Source organism: Pristiophorus japonicus, chromosome 7 (assembly GCF_044704955.1).
Source record: "Pristiophorus japonicus isolate sPriJap1 chromosome 7, sPriJap1.hap1, whole genome shotgun sequence".
Lineage (NCBI taxonomy): Eukaryota > Metazoa > Chordata > Chondrichthyes > Pristiophoridae > Pristiophorus > Pristiophorus japonicus.
The window spans coordinates 199,918,081-199,935,647 of record NC_091983.1 but is presented as its reverse complement, the minus strand read 5'-3'; the positions used below and the strand labels follow the sequence as shown (position 1 = coordinate 199,935,647).

General features: G+C 44.9%; 1 protein-coding gene across 5 annotated transcripts in view; it reads right to left on the bottom strand.

The window, feature by feature from the left end:
• daam2 (dishevelled associated activator of morphogenesis 2) overlaps window positions 1–17,567 on the bottom strand; it is a 397,560-nt gene that overhangs the window by 56,253 nt on the left and 323,740 nt on the right. For 4 of the 5 annotated variants that reach the window (XM_070885703.1, XM_070885704.1, XM_070885705.1 and 1 more), the window contains exon 23: window positions 12,895–13,026. The exons of the other annotated variant lie outside the window; for it this stretch is intronic. In XM_070885703.1, the coding sequence (XP_070741804.1) occupies window positions 12,895–13,026 (132 nt within the window). The remainder of the gene's footprint in view (window positions 1–12,894; window positions 13,027–17,567) is intronic. 5 annotated transcript variants of the gene reach the window in all.

Below are 17,567 nucleotides of genomic sequence, written 5' to 3'. Positions count from 1 at the left end.
ACAACAGGCTAACGAATCGGGGATCTTGCAACCGGTCGCTTATGCATCCAGGAGTCTGTCCAAGGCCGAAAGGGCCTACAGCACGATTGAAAAAGAAGCTCTGGCGTGCGTTTACGGGGTGAAAAAAATGTAACATTATTGGTTTGGTCTCAAGTTTGAGCTTGAAACTGGCCATAAGCCGCTCATATCGCTATTCTCAGAGAGCAAAGGGATTAATACCAATGCCTCAGCCCGCATCCAATGGCCAGGCAACCAACATCATTAAAAAAAACATTATCTGGTCATTATCACATGGCTGTTTGTGGGAGCTTGCTGTGCGCAAATTGGCTGCCTCATTTCCTACATTACAACAGTGACTACATTTCTAAAATTATTTTATTGGCTCCAAAGTATTTTGGGATGTCTTGCAGTTGTGAAAGGCGCTGTAGAAATGCAAGTCTTGCATTTTAACTCTTTAATCATAGAGTAATACCGCACAGAAGGATAACATCGAGTCTGGGCCGGCTCTTTCGAAGAGCAATCCAGTTAGTCCCAATTCCTCCGCTCTTTCTCCATATCCCTGCATTTTTTTCTCCTTCAAGCATTTATTCAATTCCCTTTTGAAGGCTACTATTGAATCTGTAGCCATGACCCTATCAGGCCATGCATTCCAAATCCTAACCTGTTTAAAAATATTTTTCCTCATATCGCCTCTGTTTCTTTTGCCAATCACCTGAAATCTGTGCCCTCTGGTTATCGACCCGTCAGCCAATGGAAGCAGTTTCTCTTTATTTACTGTCTAAACCTTTCATGATTTAAAAAACTTCTATCAAATTTCCTCATAGCCTTCTCTGCTCCAAGGAGAACTACCCCAGCTTCTCCAGTCTATCCACGTAACTGTAATCCCTCATAAGAAACATAAGGAACATAAGAAATAGGAGCAGGAGTAGGCCATACGGCCCCTCGAGCCTGCTCCGCCATTCAATACGATCATGGCTGATCTGATCATGGACTCAGTTCCACTTCCCTGCCCGCTCCCCATAATCCTTTACTTCCTTATCGCTCAAAAATCTGTCTATCTCCGCCTTAAATATGTTCAATGTCCCAGCCTCCACAGCTCTCTGGGGCAGAGAATTCCACAGATTTACAACACTCTGAGAGAAGAAATTTCTCCTCATCTCAGTTTTAAATGGGTGGCCCCTTATTCTGAGACTGTGTCCCCTAGTTTTAGTTTCCCTTATGAATGGAAATATTCTCTCTGCATCCACCTTGTCGAGCCCCCTCATTATCTTATAAGTTTCAATAAGATCACCTCTCATTCTTCTGAACTCCAATGTGTATAGGCCCAACCTATTCAACCTATCCTCATAAGTCAACCCACTCATCACCGGAATCAACCTAGTGAACCTTCTCTGAACAGTCTCCAACGGAAGTATATCCTTCCTTAAATACGGAGACCAAAACTGTACGCAGTATTCCAGGTGTGGCCTTACCAATACAGTTGTAGCAGGACTTCTCTGCTTTTATACTCTATCCCCCTTGCAATAAAGGCCAACATTCCATTTGCCTTCCTGATTACTTGCTGTACCTGCATACTCACTTTTTGTGTTTAATGCACAAGGACCCCCATGTCTCTCTGCACTGCAGCATTTTGTAATTTTTTTCTCCATTTCAATTATAATTTGCTTTTCCATTATTTCTGCCAAAGTGGATAACCTCACATTTTCCCACATTATACTCCATCTGCCAAATTTTTGCCCACTCACTTAGCCTGTCTATATCCCTTTGCAGATTTTTTGTGTCCTCTTCACAATTTGCTTTCCCACCCATCCCTGGCACCATTCAAGGCTTCTCTTGTGTCCTCAACTGAACTGTGCTCTGATGCTGTTTCATAACCTTGTCAGTAACATTCTCAGCTTCCCAAATTTGACTGTGTTAATGAAGCCAAACAGACCAGGGCGGTTCCAGGTTCCTTGCTCAGCCTGTGCTGGGGACAGGGCGAAACATCAGCCAGTGATCCCTGCTGGAAAGTGTGCAGGTGTGGACGTCAGCCAAGGGGAGGGCGGGACTCAGCTGAACTGCCCTCCAGTCAGCCTGCTGCCATTCATTGGCCAGGATCCTACCTCAACAGTGTTTGGTAACAAAGGGCTACCCAGTAACAATCAGCTCCGGCAGCAGAGGAGAAGAGAAAAAAATCATTTGACGGGCACACTTTCACAGACGAGGTTTTGATAGCCCTCTCACCTCTAATTCAGAAGGTCATGGGTTGAAACCCTGCTGCATGAGCATATAATCTAGGCTGACACTGAGGGAGTTCTGCACGGTTGCAGGTGGAGTATCTCAGATGGGACATTAATCCGAGGTCACTTCTGCCCTCTCAAGTGGATGTAAAAGATCCCATGGCACTATTAGAAGAATAGGAGAGAGCTCTCCAAGCCTACCCACCTTCCTCAACTATGTCCGCCCAAACAAATACAGCTTAACTGATTAATCATTCATTTGCTGTTTGTGGGAACTTGCTGTATGCAAAATGGTTGCAGTGGAGACCCATATAACAACAGTGACGACGATTCAAAAGTAAATTATTGGTTCTGAAGTGCTTTGGGATGTCCTGAGGATGTGATGTGGTACTATATAAATGAAAGTACTTTCCAAGTTCTTTCTTAAAACATTCAACTTTAGATTCCATGGGGGGTTGGGAATCTGGCTGAGCGGATCGCCCGTGTAGGACCCGCCTGTTTTGTATCCCAATCATTTTAACGAGATGAAAATCAGGGGACGGGGGTTTCTAACCCACAGTTAAACCTTCAAATTTTAGGGTTAAAAGTAATTAAATCAGGTCATTATCTTGGAAAAATAAATTTGGGTTAAACCCAGTGAAACCAGCATGATGCAGTCCTGGCAACGTAGGCCCGTTCCTGGATTGGTGCAGCCTGCGTTTTATTTTCTGTCTGTATTATCAGGCACTTTCCTGCACCACCTTGGTACTTTGCAAATGCTCGTCGGTGTTTTGTCATTTTACCCCAAGTGTTCGCCTCTTCCTTCCAAAGTCCGTTCACCGACTTCAAACCCTGAATACGAATACATTTTTGTCTCCAACAAAAGAACAAACTTTTCTGAATGAATTCATGGAAAAAAAACATAAGACCTGAAGATCAGAAGTCCCACAAATAAGCAACGGGAGAGGATTTCCTCTGGGCACTTTGTATAACAAAACCGTCAATCTGGTCTTGATAAACGGGTTGACGACTGTGTCACACAGATACAGTGCTCAGAGAAAACCTGAATGGTGATTCTTATTTTCCACTGTGTATTATTTGAAAGCCAAGTGCCGTTTATAGTCAACAAATTCCTTCCTGTTGAAGGTATAAAAAAAAAAATGAAAGGAGGATGTGGTAATGGTTGGTGTTGTGCGAACAGGCCAATAAAGGAAGTACTTGAGACAAGACGATCTGGATAATGGGAAGTGCTTGGCGCAGAATTGTTCTGACAATCGGAAGTAGTCGCGAGGGAAAACTGTCGCCAAAAGTGAACCAAGCATCGAACCCGTATGCACGACTGCTGATTCTTGTGAATAAGAAAAAAGCAACCGCAAGAAAGCATGCGGTTTACTGCTAGTGTAGGAAGCAGGACTGCACAGTCTGGTATAAGCAACATTGTATTCCTAGCTAAGGCTAGTGGTCTGGTGCGGCACAGCTTCCTGCGAATGTCTGTGCTGACTGCGGATCTGCTAATCACGTACCGCAATTTTGCATGAAAAGAAAGAACGCGCATTTTATACAGCGTCTTTCACGACCTCAGGACATCACAATGTACTTAGCGGCCAATAAGGCACTTTTGAAGTGAAGTCGCCGCTGTAATGTCGGAAAGGCAGCGGCCAATTTGCGCACAGCAAGCTCCTACTTGTCATTGCGGAGCAGTCGTTAACAAAGCAAAGAGAATGTTGAGCTATATTGCTGAGAGTGTAGGCCTGAGGCCTATGTATGGTGGAACACTTTAAATACTGCATTCAGTTCTGGTCATTGAGGCTCTGGGAGAACTTTTAAGCCATGGTAAGAGACCATGTCCATAGTGTGAGATCACTGATAATATATGAGGACATTTTACAAAAAGCTTTGAACCCTTCAGTCTAAAAGGGAGGCAAATAAGAGGGGATCTTATAGCTCAATCCTGAGCATTATTTCAAATATGGGAACAAGGGGACAAACTGGTAAAAGGCAAGTGTAGGACTGAGCTCAGGAAGCGTCAAAAGAATGACCTCTCTCTTGAATGGTCTTCTATGAAGGGTAGTGGAGGCAAAAACTCTACAGTCATTCAACAGGATAGATGTGATGTATCATGGGTAGGGCTGCTAAACCTCCAGGATTGGCCGAGAGTCCCCACCAATTGAAGATTAATCTCCAGGACACTGCGGCTAGCAATTTGGGGAAAAAAAACCATAGCAGCATTAAAAAACAATTGTATTTTTATCATTTTCTATGAACATTTTAATTTATTCATTGTAAAAGTATTAGAGCTGGGGAAAGAAGACATGCTTGACTAACAGTCAAGGTTGATCGAATTGGGTAACAATAGCCTGTTCCCTTTCCGGTGGGCGTGGGCATGGGGCACTCGGAGGATGTGGGAGCGGGGCAGTGCGAGCGTGTGTCATGTGATGAGCACGAATACACCCAACCAGAGTGGGCAATTCAAGTCATGGGGAAGCGTAGTCTCCTGGAATTTGGATAATTTGCTAAACCCACTCGTTGGCCTAAGTTTAAGGCCCAGGTGATTTTATCTGCTGGGCCTCACCTAACTACATGCCATCTGAGTCCTGTTGACACAAGATAACGTTCCCTCTAAGCTGTGCAGCCGTACAGCTCTCTGCAAATCCCGCGCAACCGGGGATTCGGCTTTTCTAAAGTTAAATTTCGTGCATGTGCGGAACTGTCAATGGGCCATGCAGCCCCTTAAAGGAGCTACGCACCCAAAAAGAAATTAGGTGCAACATTGCGCAAGTGGGCCCGGATTTTGCATCGGTTCATGAGGCCCACGCCCACGCCTACCTCATCCGTCTACAGAATCCTGCAGGTTAAAATGGGAAAAGTCATGAAAGGGTCGAATTTCATGTGATTGCGAAACCTGCTCTTTTTTAGCTGCCTACCCGGTGTGTGGGTAGGGTTAAAATCGACCCCTGTGTCATAGAACACATATCGTTCCTGTATATATTATAGAACATGCAATGCTCCTGTGTGTATTACAAAAACTCTGTTAGAGTACATAACGTTCCTGTATATATTGTAAAAACTGTCTTATAGAGCATATAACACACCTCTTTATATATTCTGCTCTGCTGCACGGACCTAGCGCACACACATATCGCAGTGTGGGCTGGCCCGTGCTGCCCCTGGGCCCTCACCTCTCCTGGGCCCCGATCACATCCCTCTACAATCTCTCGCCGCTCCTTTGCCCTGACCTCGCCGCTCCTGCAGTACCTGTCCACGCTCCAATAACCGACCTGGACCTTAATGACGTCCCTTTTCACTGCCGTTGCTCTCCTGCTCCAGCACGTGCTGCTCCTTCCGCTCCCTGGCCTGCTCCAATGGTGCTCACAGGCCGGGGGCTACTGGACCAAGACCTAGCTCTGTCAAGCCCATGTGGTGGCTGGTGTGCAACGATCAGCACACGTTAAAAAGAATCCAAGCACAGGCATCGTCCACCCTTCACGATTTAGTTCGGACCTGGAATTTTAGGTCCTTCATTGAAACACCTGTGAACTTTTTGACGTGGAAGCAAGTCATCCTCGGTTCAAGGGATTGCCTATGATGATGATGATGATTATATATTATGTAACATACTGTGTTATACAGCATACAAACTCCCATATAATAATATACATATAATATATTAAAAGACTTGCATTTAGCGTGCCCTTCTATTGTTATAAAAATAAAATTCTTGGACTCACCAAGAATAAGGCCATGCGAGGTCTGGTAATATTATATAATAACATGGTACAGTGCTGGGGTGGGTGGGAGGTCTAAATCATGGAAGGAGCTGATAATTACACCCAAGTGAGACTTGGGGAAACCTTTCCATTGGCAGCCATGATGAAGGGAGTACTTTCCGACGACAAGTGCTCCACCCCCTCCCCCCGTTAAAGGGGCAGTAATTCTGATATACACTGGCTGAACAAAAGCAGAAACTAAAATATGGGGTGGGGGGGGTGGAGAGTAAAAAAAAAAACCAGAGTCCTGTTCCATTAAGAAGCGGTGACCATGTAACAACCATCGGCAATGGGCGGCGAGCTCAGTCCCAAGAGGAAGCTGCAAGACAGCTGTTCATCCTCCAAATTCTAACTTCACTGAAGGAACAGAAAGCAAAGGGAATTGCACAGTGCTGCAAGTCCACAGTTACTGAGGTTCTTTGAAGTAAGATGAAACAGTAGGTCCAGCCACATCTGCCAAGAAATGAACTACATATATATATTATATATATGTATGTATGCATATATATCTGTACTGATTTAATAAAAAAATATCAAGCATTTGGAACAGGAAACAAGGAGATCAATGGCACCTCAGATTGGTCAGGAAACGTATCCTAGCAACCTGTGGTAAATGAAGCAGTTTAATGGTCAGGACCTATAAACGTGGCACTGAAGGAGATTTTCTGTGGCACACAGAGAGTGTCTTACATTCAACAGCCTGCCACAGTAGGCTCTTTGAGGATAATGAAAAAAAAATAAAGGAGGGTTCCCAGCACATCTGTTCCAGTCAGACTTTCCAGGCGAGAGAGTTAACAGAAGATGTAATTTACTGCCACACACAAGGCTTGTCCCTTGTTTTTTAACGTCCCACAGCGCAGAGTGCCAGTGGAATAACAAACAGAAGCTCGGCTACAACGTGGAAGAAATGAATTATTCTAACTGCGAGTTTGAAAGGTATTCCAGGCAGGCGCGTTTGGAGCAAAGCAGGGAAAGTTATATATTTAAACTTGCCGTGTACAGGATTAGTCTCTGAAGCACGTTGCCGTCACTCCATATTTTCTGCTGTTGCAAGAATTAGTCTTGCAGGCTTTTCATTCCTGGTTTAGTGATTGCCTTTGGTGAAAGCACGCTTGGCTCCTGGCTGCACACAGTGAGCTTGAATGAAGTGGCAGTGGTGTCAGTTGTGGCTCAGTGGGTAGCACTCTCGCCTGAGTCAGAAGGTCGTGGGGGACTTGAGCACAGAAATCTAGGCTGACACTCCAATGCAGTGCTGAGGTGGATGTAAAAGAACCCACGGCACTATTTCGAAGAAGAGCAGAGGAGTTTTCCCTGATGTCCTTGCCCAATATTTAATCCTTAACCAACATCATTAAAAACAAATTATCTGGTCATTATCACATCGCTGTTTGTGGGAGATTGCGGTGTGCAAATTGGCTACTGTGTTTTCTGCATTACAACAGTGACTACACTTCTAAAGTACCTCGTTGGCTTCAACCCGTTTTGGAAAGTCCTGAAGGCATGAAAGGCGCTTATATAAATGCTAGTCAGTAATGTTGTTAGATTAGCAATGTCTTAATCAGTTCCCCTTCCCTGCCCCACCTGCGATGGTCCCGCGACGAAATGCACCATCTCTTCTTTGACAAGGTCCCACACAAGAGATTGGTGTGCAAAATCAAAGCACATGATATTGGGGGGTAATGTACGGACGTGGATAGAGAACTGGTTGGCAGACAGGAAGCAGAGAGTCGGGTAAACGGGGCCTTTTCAGAATGGCAGGCAGTGACTAGTGGAGTGCCACAGGGCTCAGTGCTGGGACCCCAGCTCTTTACAATATACATTAACGATTTGGATAAAGGAATTGAGTGTAATATCTCCAAGTTTGCAGATGACACTAAACTGGGTGGCGGTGTGAACTGTGAGGAGGATGCTAAGCGGCTGCAGGGTGACTTGGACAGGTTAGGTGAGTGGGCAAATGCATGGCAGATGCAGTATAATGTGGATAAATGTGAGGTTATCCATTTTGGGGGCAAAAACACGAAGGCAGAATATTATCTGAATGGCGGCAGATTAGGAAAAGGGTAGGTGCAACGAGACCTGGGTGTCATGGTTCATCAGTCATTGAAGGTTGGCATGCAGGTACAGCAGGCGATGAAGAAGACAAATGGTATGTTGGCCTTCATAGCTAGGGGATTTGAGTATAGGAGCAGGGAGGTCTTACTGCAGTTGTACAGGGCCTTCGTGAGGCCTCACCTGGAATATTGTGTTCAGTTTTGGTCTCCTAATCTGAGGATGGACATTCTTGCTATTGAGGGAATGCAGCGAAGGTTCATCAGACTAATTCCAGGGATGGCTGGACTGTCATATGAGGAGAGACTGGATCAACTGGGCCTTTATTCACTGGAGTTTAGAAGGATGAGAGGGGATTTCATAGAAACGTATAAGATTCTGACGGGACTGGACAGGTTAGATGCAGGAAGAATGTTCCCGATGTTGGGGAAGTCCAGAACCAGGGGCCTTAGGATAAGGGGTAATCCATTTAAGACTGAGATGAAGAGACACTTCTTCACTCAGAGAGTTGTTAACCTGTGGAATTCCCTGCTGCAGAGAGTTGTTGATGCCAGTTCATTGGATATATTCAAGAGGGAGTTAGATATGGCCCTTATGGCTGAGGGGATGAAGGGATATGAAGAGAAAGCAGGAAAGGGGTACTGAGGGAATGATCAACCATGATCTTATTGAATGGCGGTGCAGGCTCGAAGGGCCGAATGGCCTACTCCTGCACCTATTTTCTATGTCTCTAGTGCTGGTCCAGTCATACAACAAGCAATCCAACTTGGACTCCCTTCATCTGAGCTGAGCTAGCTGATCTCCGCCTGGGCAGCAGCTGGTGTGTTGTGCAAATGGCCTGTGCCCCCGAGGGAGAAGGAGAGGAGGCAGAGTTTCCACTCCTGATTGGCATGTGTGGCTCGCCCTGGAAAGTGCGGATTGACCCCGTAATCCATGGTTGTCTTTTTAAACCTGTTCTGGGGATGTGGGCAACGCTGCTAACACCACATATATTGTGCTCAATTTTCCCCACCATTCTGTGCCGTTTTTTTTTGCCATCCGCTGTTGTTTTTGGAGCAAACTAAAATCTCCAAGTTTCGTCAAACATTCTGCGCCATCGGAAACTAGTTAAGGACGATTTTTTTAGTTCCCGATTTTTGGACGTCACTGGGGGAGCTGAGTGCCAGCCGCACTATTTACAGCCATTTAAGTGTGTTTGGCCAACTACGATTGTATCAAAAACAGCGCAGTGTACCGTTCTGAAAAACCTTAACTAACTTTGGAAAATCAGAGCAGAAGATCGAGTTCCTCAGCCCGGGGTAGTAGCGGCGGGGGGGGGGAGCCTGTCGGCCCGGGTTAGGTGCGGCACCAGGAGTGAGGGGCCTGTCGGCCCGGGTTAGGAGCAGCACGGGGCTCTACAATTGCTTACGTCTTGTGTATGCTTCGTTTTCCAGCCTCAGCCCTTCATTGTGTCCCTCGTTACCCTGGCAACCTCAGTTTTTTGGCGCAGACCTTAAGCTCCACCCACAGAGCCGAAGGACAATCTGCGCCGTGCCAAATTAAAAATTTATTACGCCGAAACTGGCAACTTTTTTTTGCCGTAGTCGGCCACTGAAAAATCAGACGTACCTCTACAATTGTGGCAAAAATCAGCCATGTGGAAAATAGGTCCCATTGGCCCTCCTGTGGTGCTGTGCCTGGCCGGCATTGCAATTGATATACAACCACAGAGTGTGGACTAAGGTCCTGAAGGTCAGTTGGGGGGTTTATGGCAATTTGACATTTATGCTCATTTTTGGGGGACTAAATTCAGCTTGATGACTGTGGAATTCGAACTTACGACCTCTTGGTTGCGACTTCAGTACCACATCCACGATACTACCATTCTCCTCTAGGCTCACAATGCAGAACGGCTACTTGGGTGAGATACTGGTTGGGTGCTGGTGCCTTGGAATTGTACTCCAATAAGTATCAGTATCTTCAATAGAGTAGAGAAGAGGAAAAATAAAGCAAAAGATAGTTTGAAAAATAACTTCCGTGACAGCTCTTTGTTAAAAGGAATCAGTCGAATGGTTATGGTACTGGACTAATAACCCAGACGTTACACTTGAATGTAATAAATGAATAATTTGTGGGCTGGCAGCAGATAAAATGACCATGAATAGTGCCAAATTGTTGTAAAAACCCAGCTAATTCACAATTGCCCTTCAGGGAAGGAAAACTGCCCCCGTAATTGGTCTGGCCTACCTGTGATTCCAGTCCGACCCTACATTGTTAACTCCTGATGCCCTCAGGGTAACTTAGGATGGACAATGAAATCTGCCTTACCAGTCGCGCACACATCCCAACATCAAACATAAAAAAGTGCAGAGAATTTTAATATTTCCTCTCCAACGGAAGTGGAACCAGCAATCCATGATGGGAGCACTGCCCCTGCAATATAAGAAGTTGGGCCAGAATTTGCTCCCAAAATAACAGTGCATGTCGTTATCAATGTGTAAATTGTCCAGCACCTTTTGGGTAGGGAGAGATACCCCACAAATTGCAAATCGCCGCAAGCTGCAGGATGATTTTCACCGCTCCGTCCGTCAGCCTCGCGATAACCTCCCCATGAGTTTCGTGAAGTTGCTGCATTTGTATATTACTTGCCAATTAAGCTCGTTGCAGAACGTTAGGGTTGGTAATTAATAGCGAAAGCATCTTCTTAATAACAAGATTTAAGCCCCTGCACTGCCATTCAATTTCTCCGGCCCAGAAAGGGAACAATTGAAACTGCGGAGTCTCATTCCTACAGCTGGAAAATTGTTCTTGGAGATTTTTTAAATTAATTTACAATTCAATTTTTTCGTACTTTTCTGTTCTGTCCTCTTTTATTCCTCTCTTTTAATCCAATCGTAACCTCTCTTTATTTCTCTTCCAGTACCTGATTTGACTCTAATTCGCCCGATTTCCTTCTCCGTTGTTCCTCTGTTTCTTTCTCAATCTTTAAATCTCATTGGTTGAGGAGATGCACTGTTGGTCCCGTCGTTCATCAAGGTCCCAGATGCCCTATTGTCCTCGCTACGCCGTAATCAGCTCCAGCAACTTACAGGACAAAATCTTTCCGAACTGCAGGGTGAGGGAGAAAGCCTAAACTAATGGCAAATTCTGGGCTGTTCTTAAATGGGACTGGGGAATAGCTCAAAGGTAGCAAGTCCTCTAAGAGGAAGCTGGATCGAAGCCTACATTCTCTGGTGGAGTTTTCTTGTACATAGTCTTTGTACTGAGTAACTAGGTTTGGTGCGGGGGTGGGAGTGGAGGGGGTAGGTGCAGCAGAGGTGGATAGAGTCAGCAAACACAAGAGATTTCTGAACTTTTGGATCTGCTAAATGGACCCCAATGCTCTCTTCCAGCCCAGTATATTCCTGTGATCTTGTGTCCTGTGGAGGAGTGTACCTGATGGGCCAAGTGCCGTTTTTGTACTTACATATTTTTTATGTTCCCAAATATTCGACATGTAGCAACTGCTGAGATCTGGCACATGCAGAGTTTGATTTCTGAACATTTTTATTTAAGCTATAAACGACCTTAATGTGCGGCAAAAGTGGCACCCCTTTGGCAGTTGGGTGTATACAGGCCCGATTTGACTCATATTTTCCGCAAAGGCAAGATGGCCCCACAAATTTCAAAATAGGTTTATATCCACAACAGGATCCAAACCAAACTAAACTGAACTGAACTAGAAAACACTGATGAGTCCTTGCGAGAAGCATACACCACCCAGTTTCTTGGAGTCACATCACTGTCAGAAATGTATATAGCATTTTTTGCATATTATGCTTCCTGCCAGCCCATTCTATGCTGATCTTTTCCATATCCCACCCTCAATCATCTCAATACAGCCTATCATTACCCATTTAAAGGGCCATCCTAACAAAATATCTTACCGTAATAGTTGGATAACTTAAGGACCCACAGACAGCTCAATATTAACAGGTTAGCTGTCCATACAATTTGCCCGGAAAAAAACCCCCAGCTTGCCTAATATTCACACACTTGTTGTTGCAATCTACTTCTAGTGAAACCACCCAGTGCTAAAAAGAGAGATTTCTCGTAGCCAAAATATATTGTGGAAACACAGTTCCAAATCAAAAACATGGCAACCACAATCTCTGCGAGTTTTTATTTTTAGATTAAAACAGCCTGGCTTGTCAGGCCAACAAATATGCAAAGCACAGTGGGTGGCTAACCAACAAATTACACTCGTTTTATGCATTTTTATCTAAACATGTGGTAGCATTTTATTTATTTTTTTGGGAGGGTACATTTTCTGTATCCAGTCATGCTGCTTTTTTGCTGCTTTTTTTGGGCTCAGAGGCCCCCTCGCTTTTCTCCTTCTGGGTCTGCTATAAAGCTTTAAACAACAAGTTCCTTATAATATTTAACAAGGGCTGTCAGAATGTTTTTATGAGACACACCCTCGAGGTAAGAAGTACTCAAGCCATTCGACACCTTAATCCTTCAGACCACTAAATTAAGGCTCATCAGACAACCCCTGAATTGGCAACAATGCTAAATGCCCACATTGTTACCTCAATGCCTGTATTCTTATTGATAAAGCTCAATATGGACAAGTGCACAGCTTCTCTGATACTACAGCCTTAGGAGGAGCGGAACAAAATAAAATGGTCACTTGCTGCCATCAGGTCTCCTATTGACTGAGTGATCTCATTATCAGGACACTGTTTAAGAGGGAGTCTCACCATCAGCAAAGTATTCAAATTGGAAGTAAGTGTATTCTGTGGGTGGGATAAATGTTGCCAAAGAAAAGTTGAAAGGTGATAGTTGACCCTTCACTCACCATGTGGCAATAAACAAAGAAAATGGGATGCTGGGTTATATTATCCAATCAGTTGCCATACCTTATCTTTAGCCTCAGTCAACAGGTCTTCCATCTCTGAAAAGCTGAAGCTAGCGACCGTAATGAAGTCACTCATGACTGGAACGAACTTGTCCTCGCAGTTCGTTGCACGGCCTTTCTGATACTCCAGCTCCTGCGGGGTTGTGGGGGGGGGGGGAACAAAACAAAACTGTCACTTGCCACTATTGGGACTCCGAATAAAGAGAGAGCTTCATCATCAGGACACTTAAAAAAAGCATCTCACTTTCCACTATCCATTGCTGGGAGAGTCTCACCCTCACAACTCTCAACAGCAACTTATATTTATATAGAGAAACGTCCCAAGGTGCTTCACAGGAGTATTATAAGACAAACAATTTGACATCGAACTGCATAAGGAGAAATTTCAGCAGATGAGCAAAAGTTTGGTCAAAGAGATAAATTTTAAGGAGCGCCTTAAAGGAGGAAAGAGAGGTAGAGAGGCGGAGAGGTTTAGGCAGGGAGTTCCAGAGCTTAGGACTGAGGCAACAGAAGGCACGGCCACCAATGGTTGAGCGATTATAACCAGGGATGCTCAAGAGGGCAGAATTAGAGGAGCACAGAATCTCAGAGGTTGTGGGGCTGGAGGAGATTAGAGATAGGGAGGGATGTTGTAATTTCTCCCCATTCAAATAATATTCCCTTTTACTGTTTTTTTTCCCCAAGGTGGATGACCTCACACTTTCCGACATTGTATTCCATCTGCCAAACCTTAGCCCATTCGCTTAACCTATCCAAGTCACTCTGCAGCCTCATAGCATCCTCCTCGCAGCTCACACTGCCACCCAACTTAGTGTCATCCGCAAATTTGGAGATACTACATTTAATCCCCTCGTCTAAATCATTAATGTAAACAGCTGAGGCCCCAGCAAAGAACCCCACTAGTCACTGCTTGCCATTCTGAAAAGTACCCATTTACTCCTACTCTTTGCTTCCTGTCTGACAACCAGTTCTCAATCCACGTCAGCACACTACCCCCAATCCCATGCGCTTTAACTTTGCACATTAATCTGTTGTGTGGGACCTTGTCAAAAGCCTTCTGAAAGTCCAAATATGCCACATCAACTGGTTCTCCCTTGTCCACTCTACTGGAAACATCCTCAAAAAATTCCAGAAGATTTGTCAAGCATGATTTCCCTTTCACAAATCCATGCTGACTTGGACCTATCATGTCACCTTTTTCCAAATGCACTGCTATGACATCCTTAATAATTGATTCCATCATTTTACCCACTACTGAGGTCAGGTCTATAATTCCCTGTTTTCTCTCTCCCTCCTTTTTTAAAAAGTGGGGTTACATTGGCTACCCTCCACTCGATAGGAACTGATCCAGAGTCAATGGAATGTTGGAAAATGACTGTCATTGCATCCGTTATTTCCAAGGCCACCTCCTTAAGTACTCTGGGATGCAGTCCATCAGGCTCTGGGGATTTATCGGCCTTCAATCCCATCAATTTCCCCAACACAATTTTCCGACTAATAAGGATTTCCCTCAGTTCCTCCTCCTTACTAGACCCTCTGACCCCTTTTATATCCGGAAGGTTGTTTGTGTCCTCCTTAGTGAATAACGAACCAAAGTACTTGTTCAATTGGTCTGCCATTTCTTTGTTCCCCGTTATGACTTCCCCTGATTCTGACTGCAGGGGACCTACGTTTGTCTTTACTAACCTTTTTCTCTTTACATACCTATAGAAACTTTTGCAATCCGCCTTAATGTTCCCTGCAAGCTTCTTCTCGTACTCCATTTTCCCTGCCCTAATCAAACCCTTTGTCCTCCTCTGCTGAGTTCTAAATTTCTCCCAGTCCCCAGGTTCGCTGCTATTTCTGGCCAATTTGTATGCCACTTCCTTGGCTTTAATACTATCCCTGATTTCCCTTGATAGCCACGGTTGAGCCAGCTTCCCTTTTTTATTTTTACGACAGACAGGAATGTACAATTGTTGTAGTTCATCCATGCGGTCTCTAAATGTCTGCCATTGCCCATCCACAGTCAACCCCTTAAGTATCATTCGCCAATCTATCCAAGCCAATTCACGCCTCATACCTTCAAAGTTACCCTTCTTTAAGTTCTGGACCATGGTCTCTGAATTAACTGTTTCTTTCTCCATCCTAATGCAGAATTCCACCATATTATGGTCACTCTTCCCCAAGGGGCCTCGCACAACGAGATTGCTAATTAATCCTCTCTCATTACACAACACCCAGTCTAAGATGGCCTCCCCCCTAGTTGGTTCCTCGACATATTGGTCTAGAAAACCATCCCTTATGCACTCCAGGAAATCCTCCTCCACCGTATTGCTTCCAGTTTGGCTAGCCCAATCTATGTGCATATTAAAGTCACCCATTATAACTGCTGCACCTTTATTGCATGCACCCCTAATTTCCTGTTTGATGCCCTCCCTAACATCACTACTACTGTTTGGAGGTCTGTACACAACTCCAACTAATGTTTTTTGCCCTTTGGTGTTCTGTAGCTCTACCCATATAGATTCCACATCATCCAAGCTAATGTCCTAACTATTGCATTAATCTCCTCTTTAACCAGCAATGCTACCCCACCTCCTTTTCCTTTTATTTTATCCCTCCTGAATGTTGAATACCCCTAGATGTTGAGTTCCCAGCCCTGATCATCCTGGAGCCACGTCTCTGTAATCCCAATCACATTATATTTGTTAACATCTATTTGCACAGTTAATTCATCCACCTTATTATGGATACTCCTTGCATTAAGACACAAAGCCTTCCAGGTTTGTTTTTTAAACACTCTTCGTCCTTTTAGAATTTTGCTGTACAGTGGCCCTTTTTGTTCTTTGCCTTGGGTTTCTCTGCCCTCCACTTTTCCTCATCTCCTTTCTGTCTTTTGCTTTTGTCTTCTTTTTGTTTCCCTCTGTCTCCCTGCATTGGTTCCCATCCCCCTGCCATATTAGTTTAACTCCTCCCCAACAGCACTAGCAAACACTCGCCCTAGGACATTGGTTCCGGTCCTGCCCAGGTGCAGACCGTCCGGTTTGTACTGGTCCCAACTCCCCCAGAACCGGTTCCAATGCCCCAGGAATTTGAATCCCTCCCTGCTGCACCACTGCTCAAGCCACGTATTCATCTGCGCTATCCTGCGATTCCTACTCTGACTAGCATGTGGCACTGGTAGCAATCCCAAGATTACTACTTTTGAGGTCCTACTTTTTAATTTAGTTCCGAGCTCCTTAAATTCGTTTTGTCGGACCTCATCCCTTTTTTTACCTACGTCGTAGGGTAGAATGTGGGAGACCAGCCAGGAGTGTATTGAAATAATCAAGTCTAGAGGTCTAGGTCTTAAACAAATGAGGGTTGCAGCAGCAGATGAGCTGAGGCAAGGGCTGAGGCTGGTGATGTTATGGAGGTGGAAATAAGTGGTCTTAGTCATGCTGTGGATATGTGGTCGGAAGCTCATTTCAGGGTCAAATATGATACCAAGGTTACGAAGAGTGTAGTTCAGCCTCAGCCAGAAGTTGGGGAAAGGGATGGAGTCAGTGGTTAGGGAACGGAGTCTGTGGCGGGGACCAAAGTCAATGGCTTCAGTCTTCCCAATATTTAATTGGAGAAAATTACTGCTCATCCAGAACTGGATGTCGGACAAGCAGTCTGACAATTTAGAGACCGAAGAGGGGTCAAGGGAAATGGTGGTGAGGTAGAGCTAGGTGTCATCAGTGTACATGGGGACACTGACGCTGTGTTTTCGGCACATGCCGTCAAAGAACAACATGTAGATGAGAAATAGGAGGGGGCCAAGGATAGATCCTTGGGGGACAGTCCATTGAAGGGAGATTCTCGCAGTCAAAACTCTGCATTAAAGAGCGAGTCTCACCATCAGGACACCGGTTAAATAATTATTAGCACCCCATTAAAGATGGCGTCTCACCACCGGAACCTCGTTCACGTGGGTTTCATCAAAAGCACCCTGTTCAAACAGTCTCCCCGATCAGGAACCTTGTTAAGTGGGCCTCACCATCAGGATGACTGTTGAACGAAGAGTTTGTCCACCAGGCTCCTGTGAAAGAGAATCACACTCCGCCTGGACATTCCCACTGCACCACACTTACTTCCTCAATGAAAGTAAGGATGAGCACTAAGGCCCTGGCATTCAATGTTAATTTGAATCTGCTGCCTATCAGTCTTTATCAGGCCAAGCCATCAGCACAACATGTCTGCGCACACCCGCTCCATTCTGCCTACAGCCACATCCTGCGTGCGCCTGGCCCATCTGCTTTGAGCTGATAGATAATTACAGTTCATTAGGAGGGTTATATGTACACGGCTGCCCGTGCTGCCCGTGGCCTTGCTGAGTGATATGGTCGAATCTGAAGCGGGAGAAAAAAAGCTGGCATCAGGCCGGGTTGGGAATTTTTGAGCCAATTGTGACAAATATCAGAAGCTGAGCATTGAACAGTTTGTTGTCTGTGGTTCAGTGAAAGTTGAGGTTAGTTCAGGTTAATCCTTTTGGCATTAACTTAGCACAACGTGTACCTAGATTTTAATATTACACAAATTAAACTTCCACAAGGTTAATTTGTATTTTAATCTGTGGTCAAAGGTCGATATGAATGTTCTTTAAATGTGCACAAATTTGTTAAAGGGAAAGGAATGTCTTGGGGAGCATTGTTTCATGCTAGGGGCTGG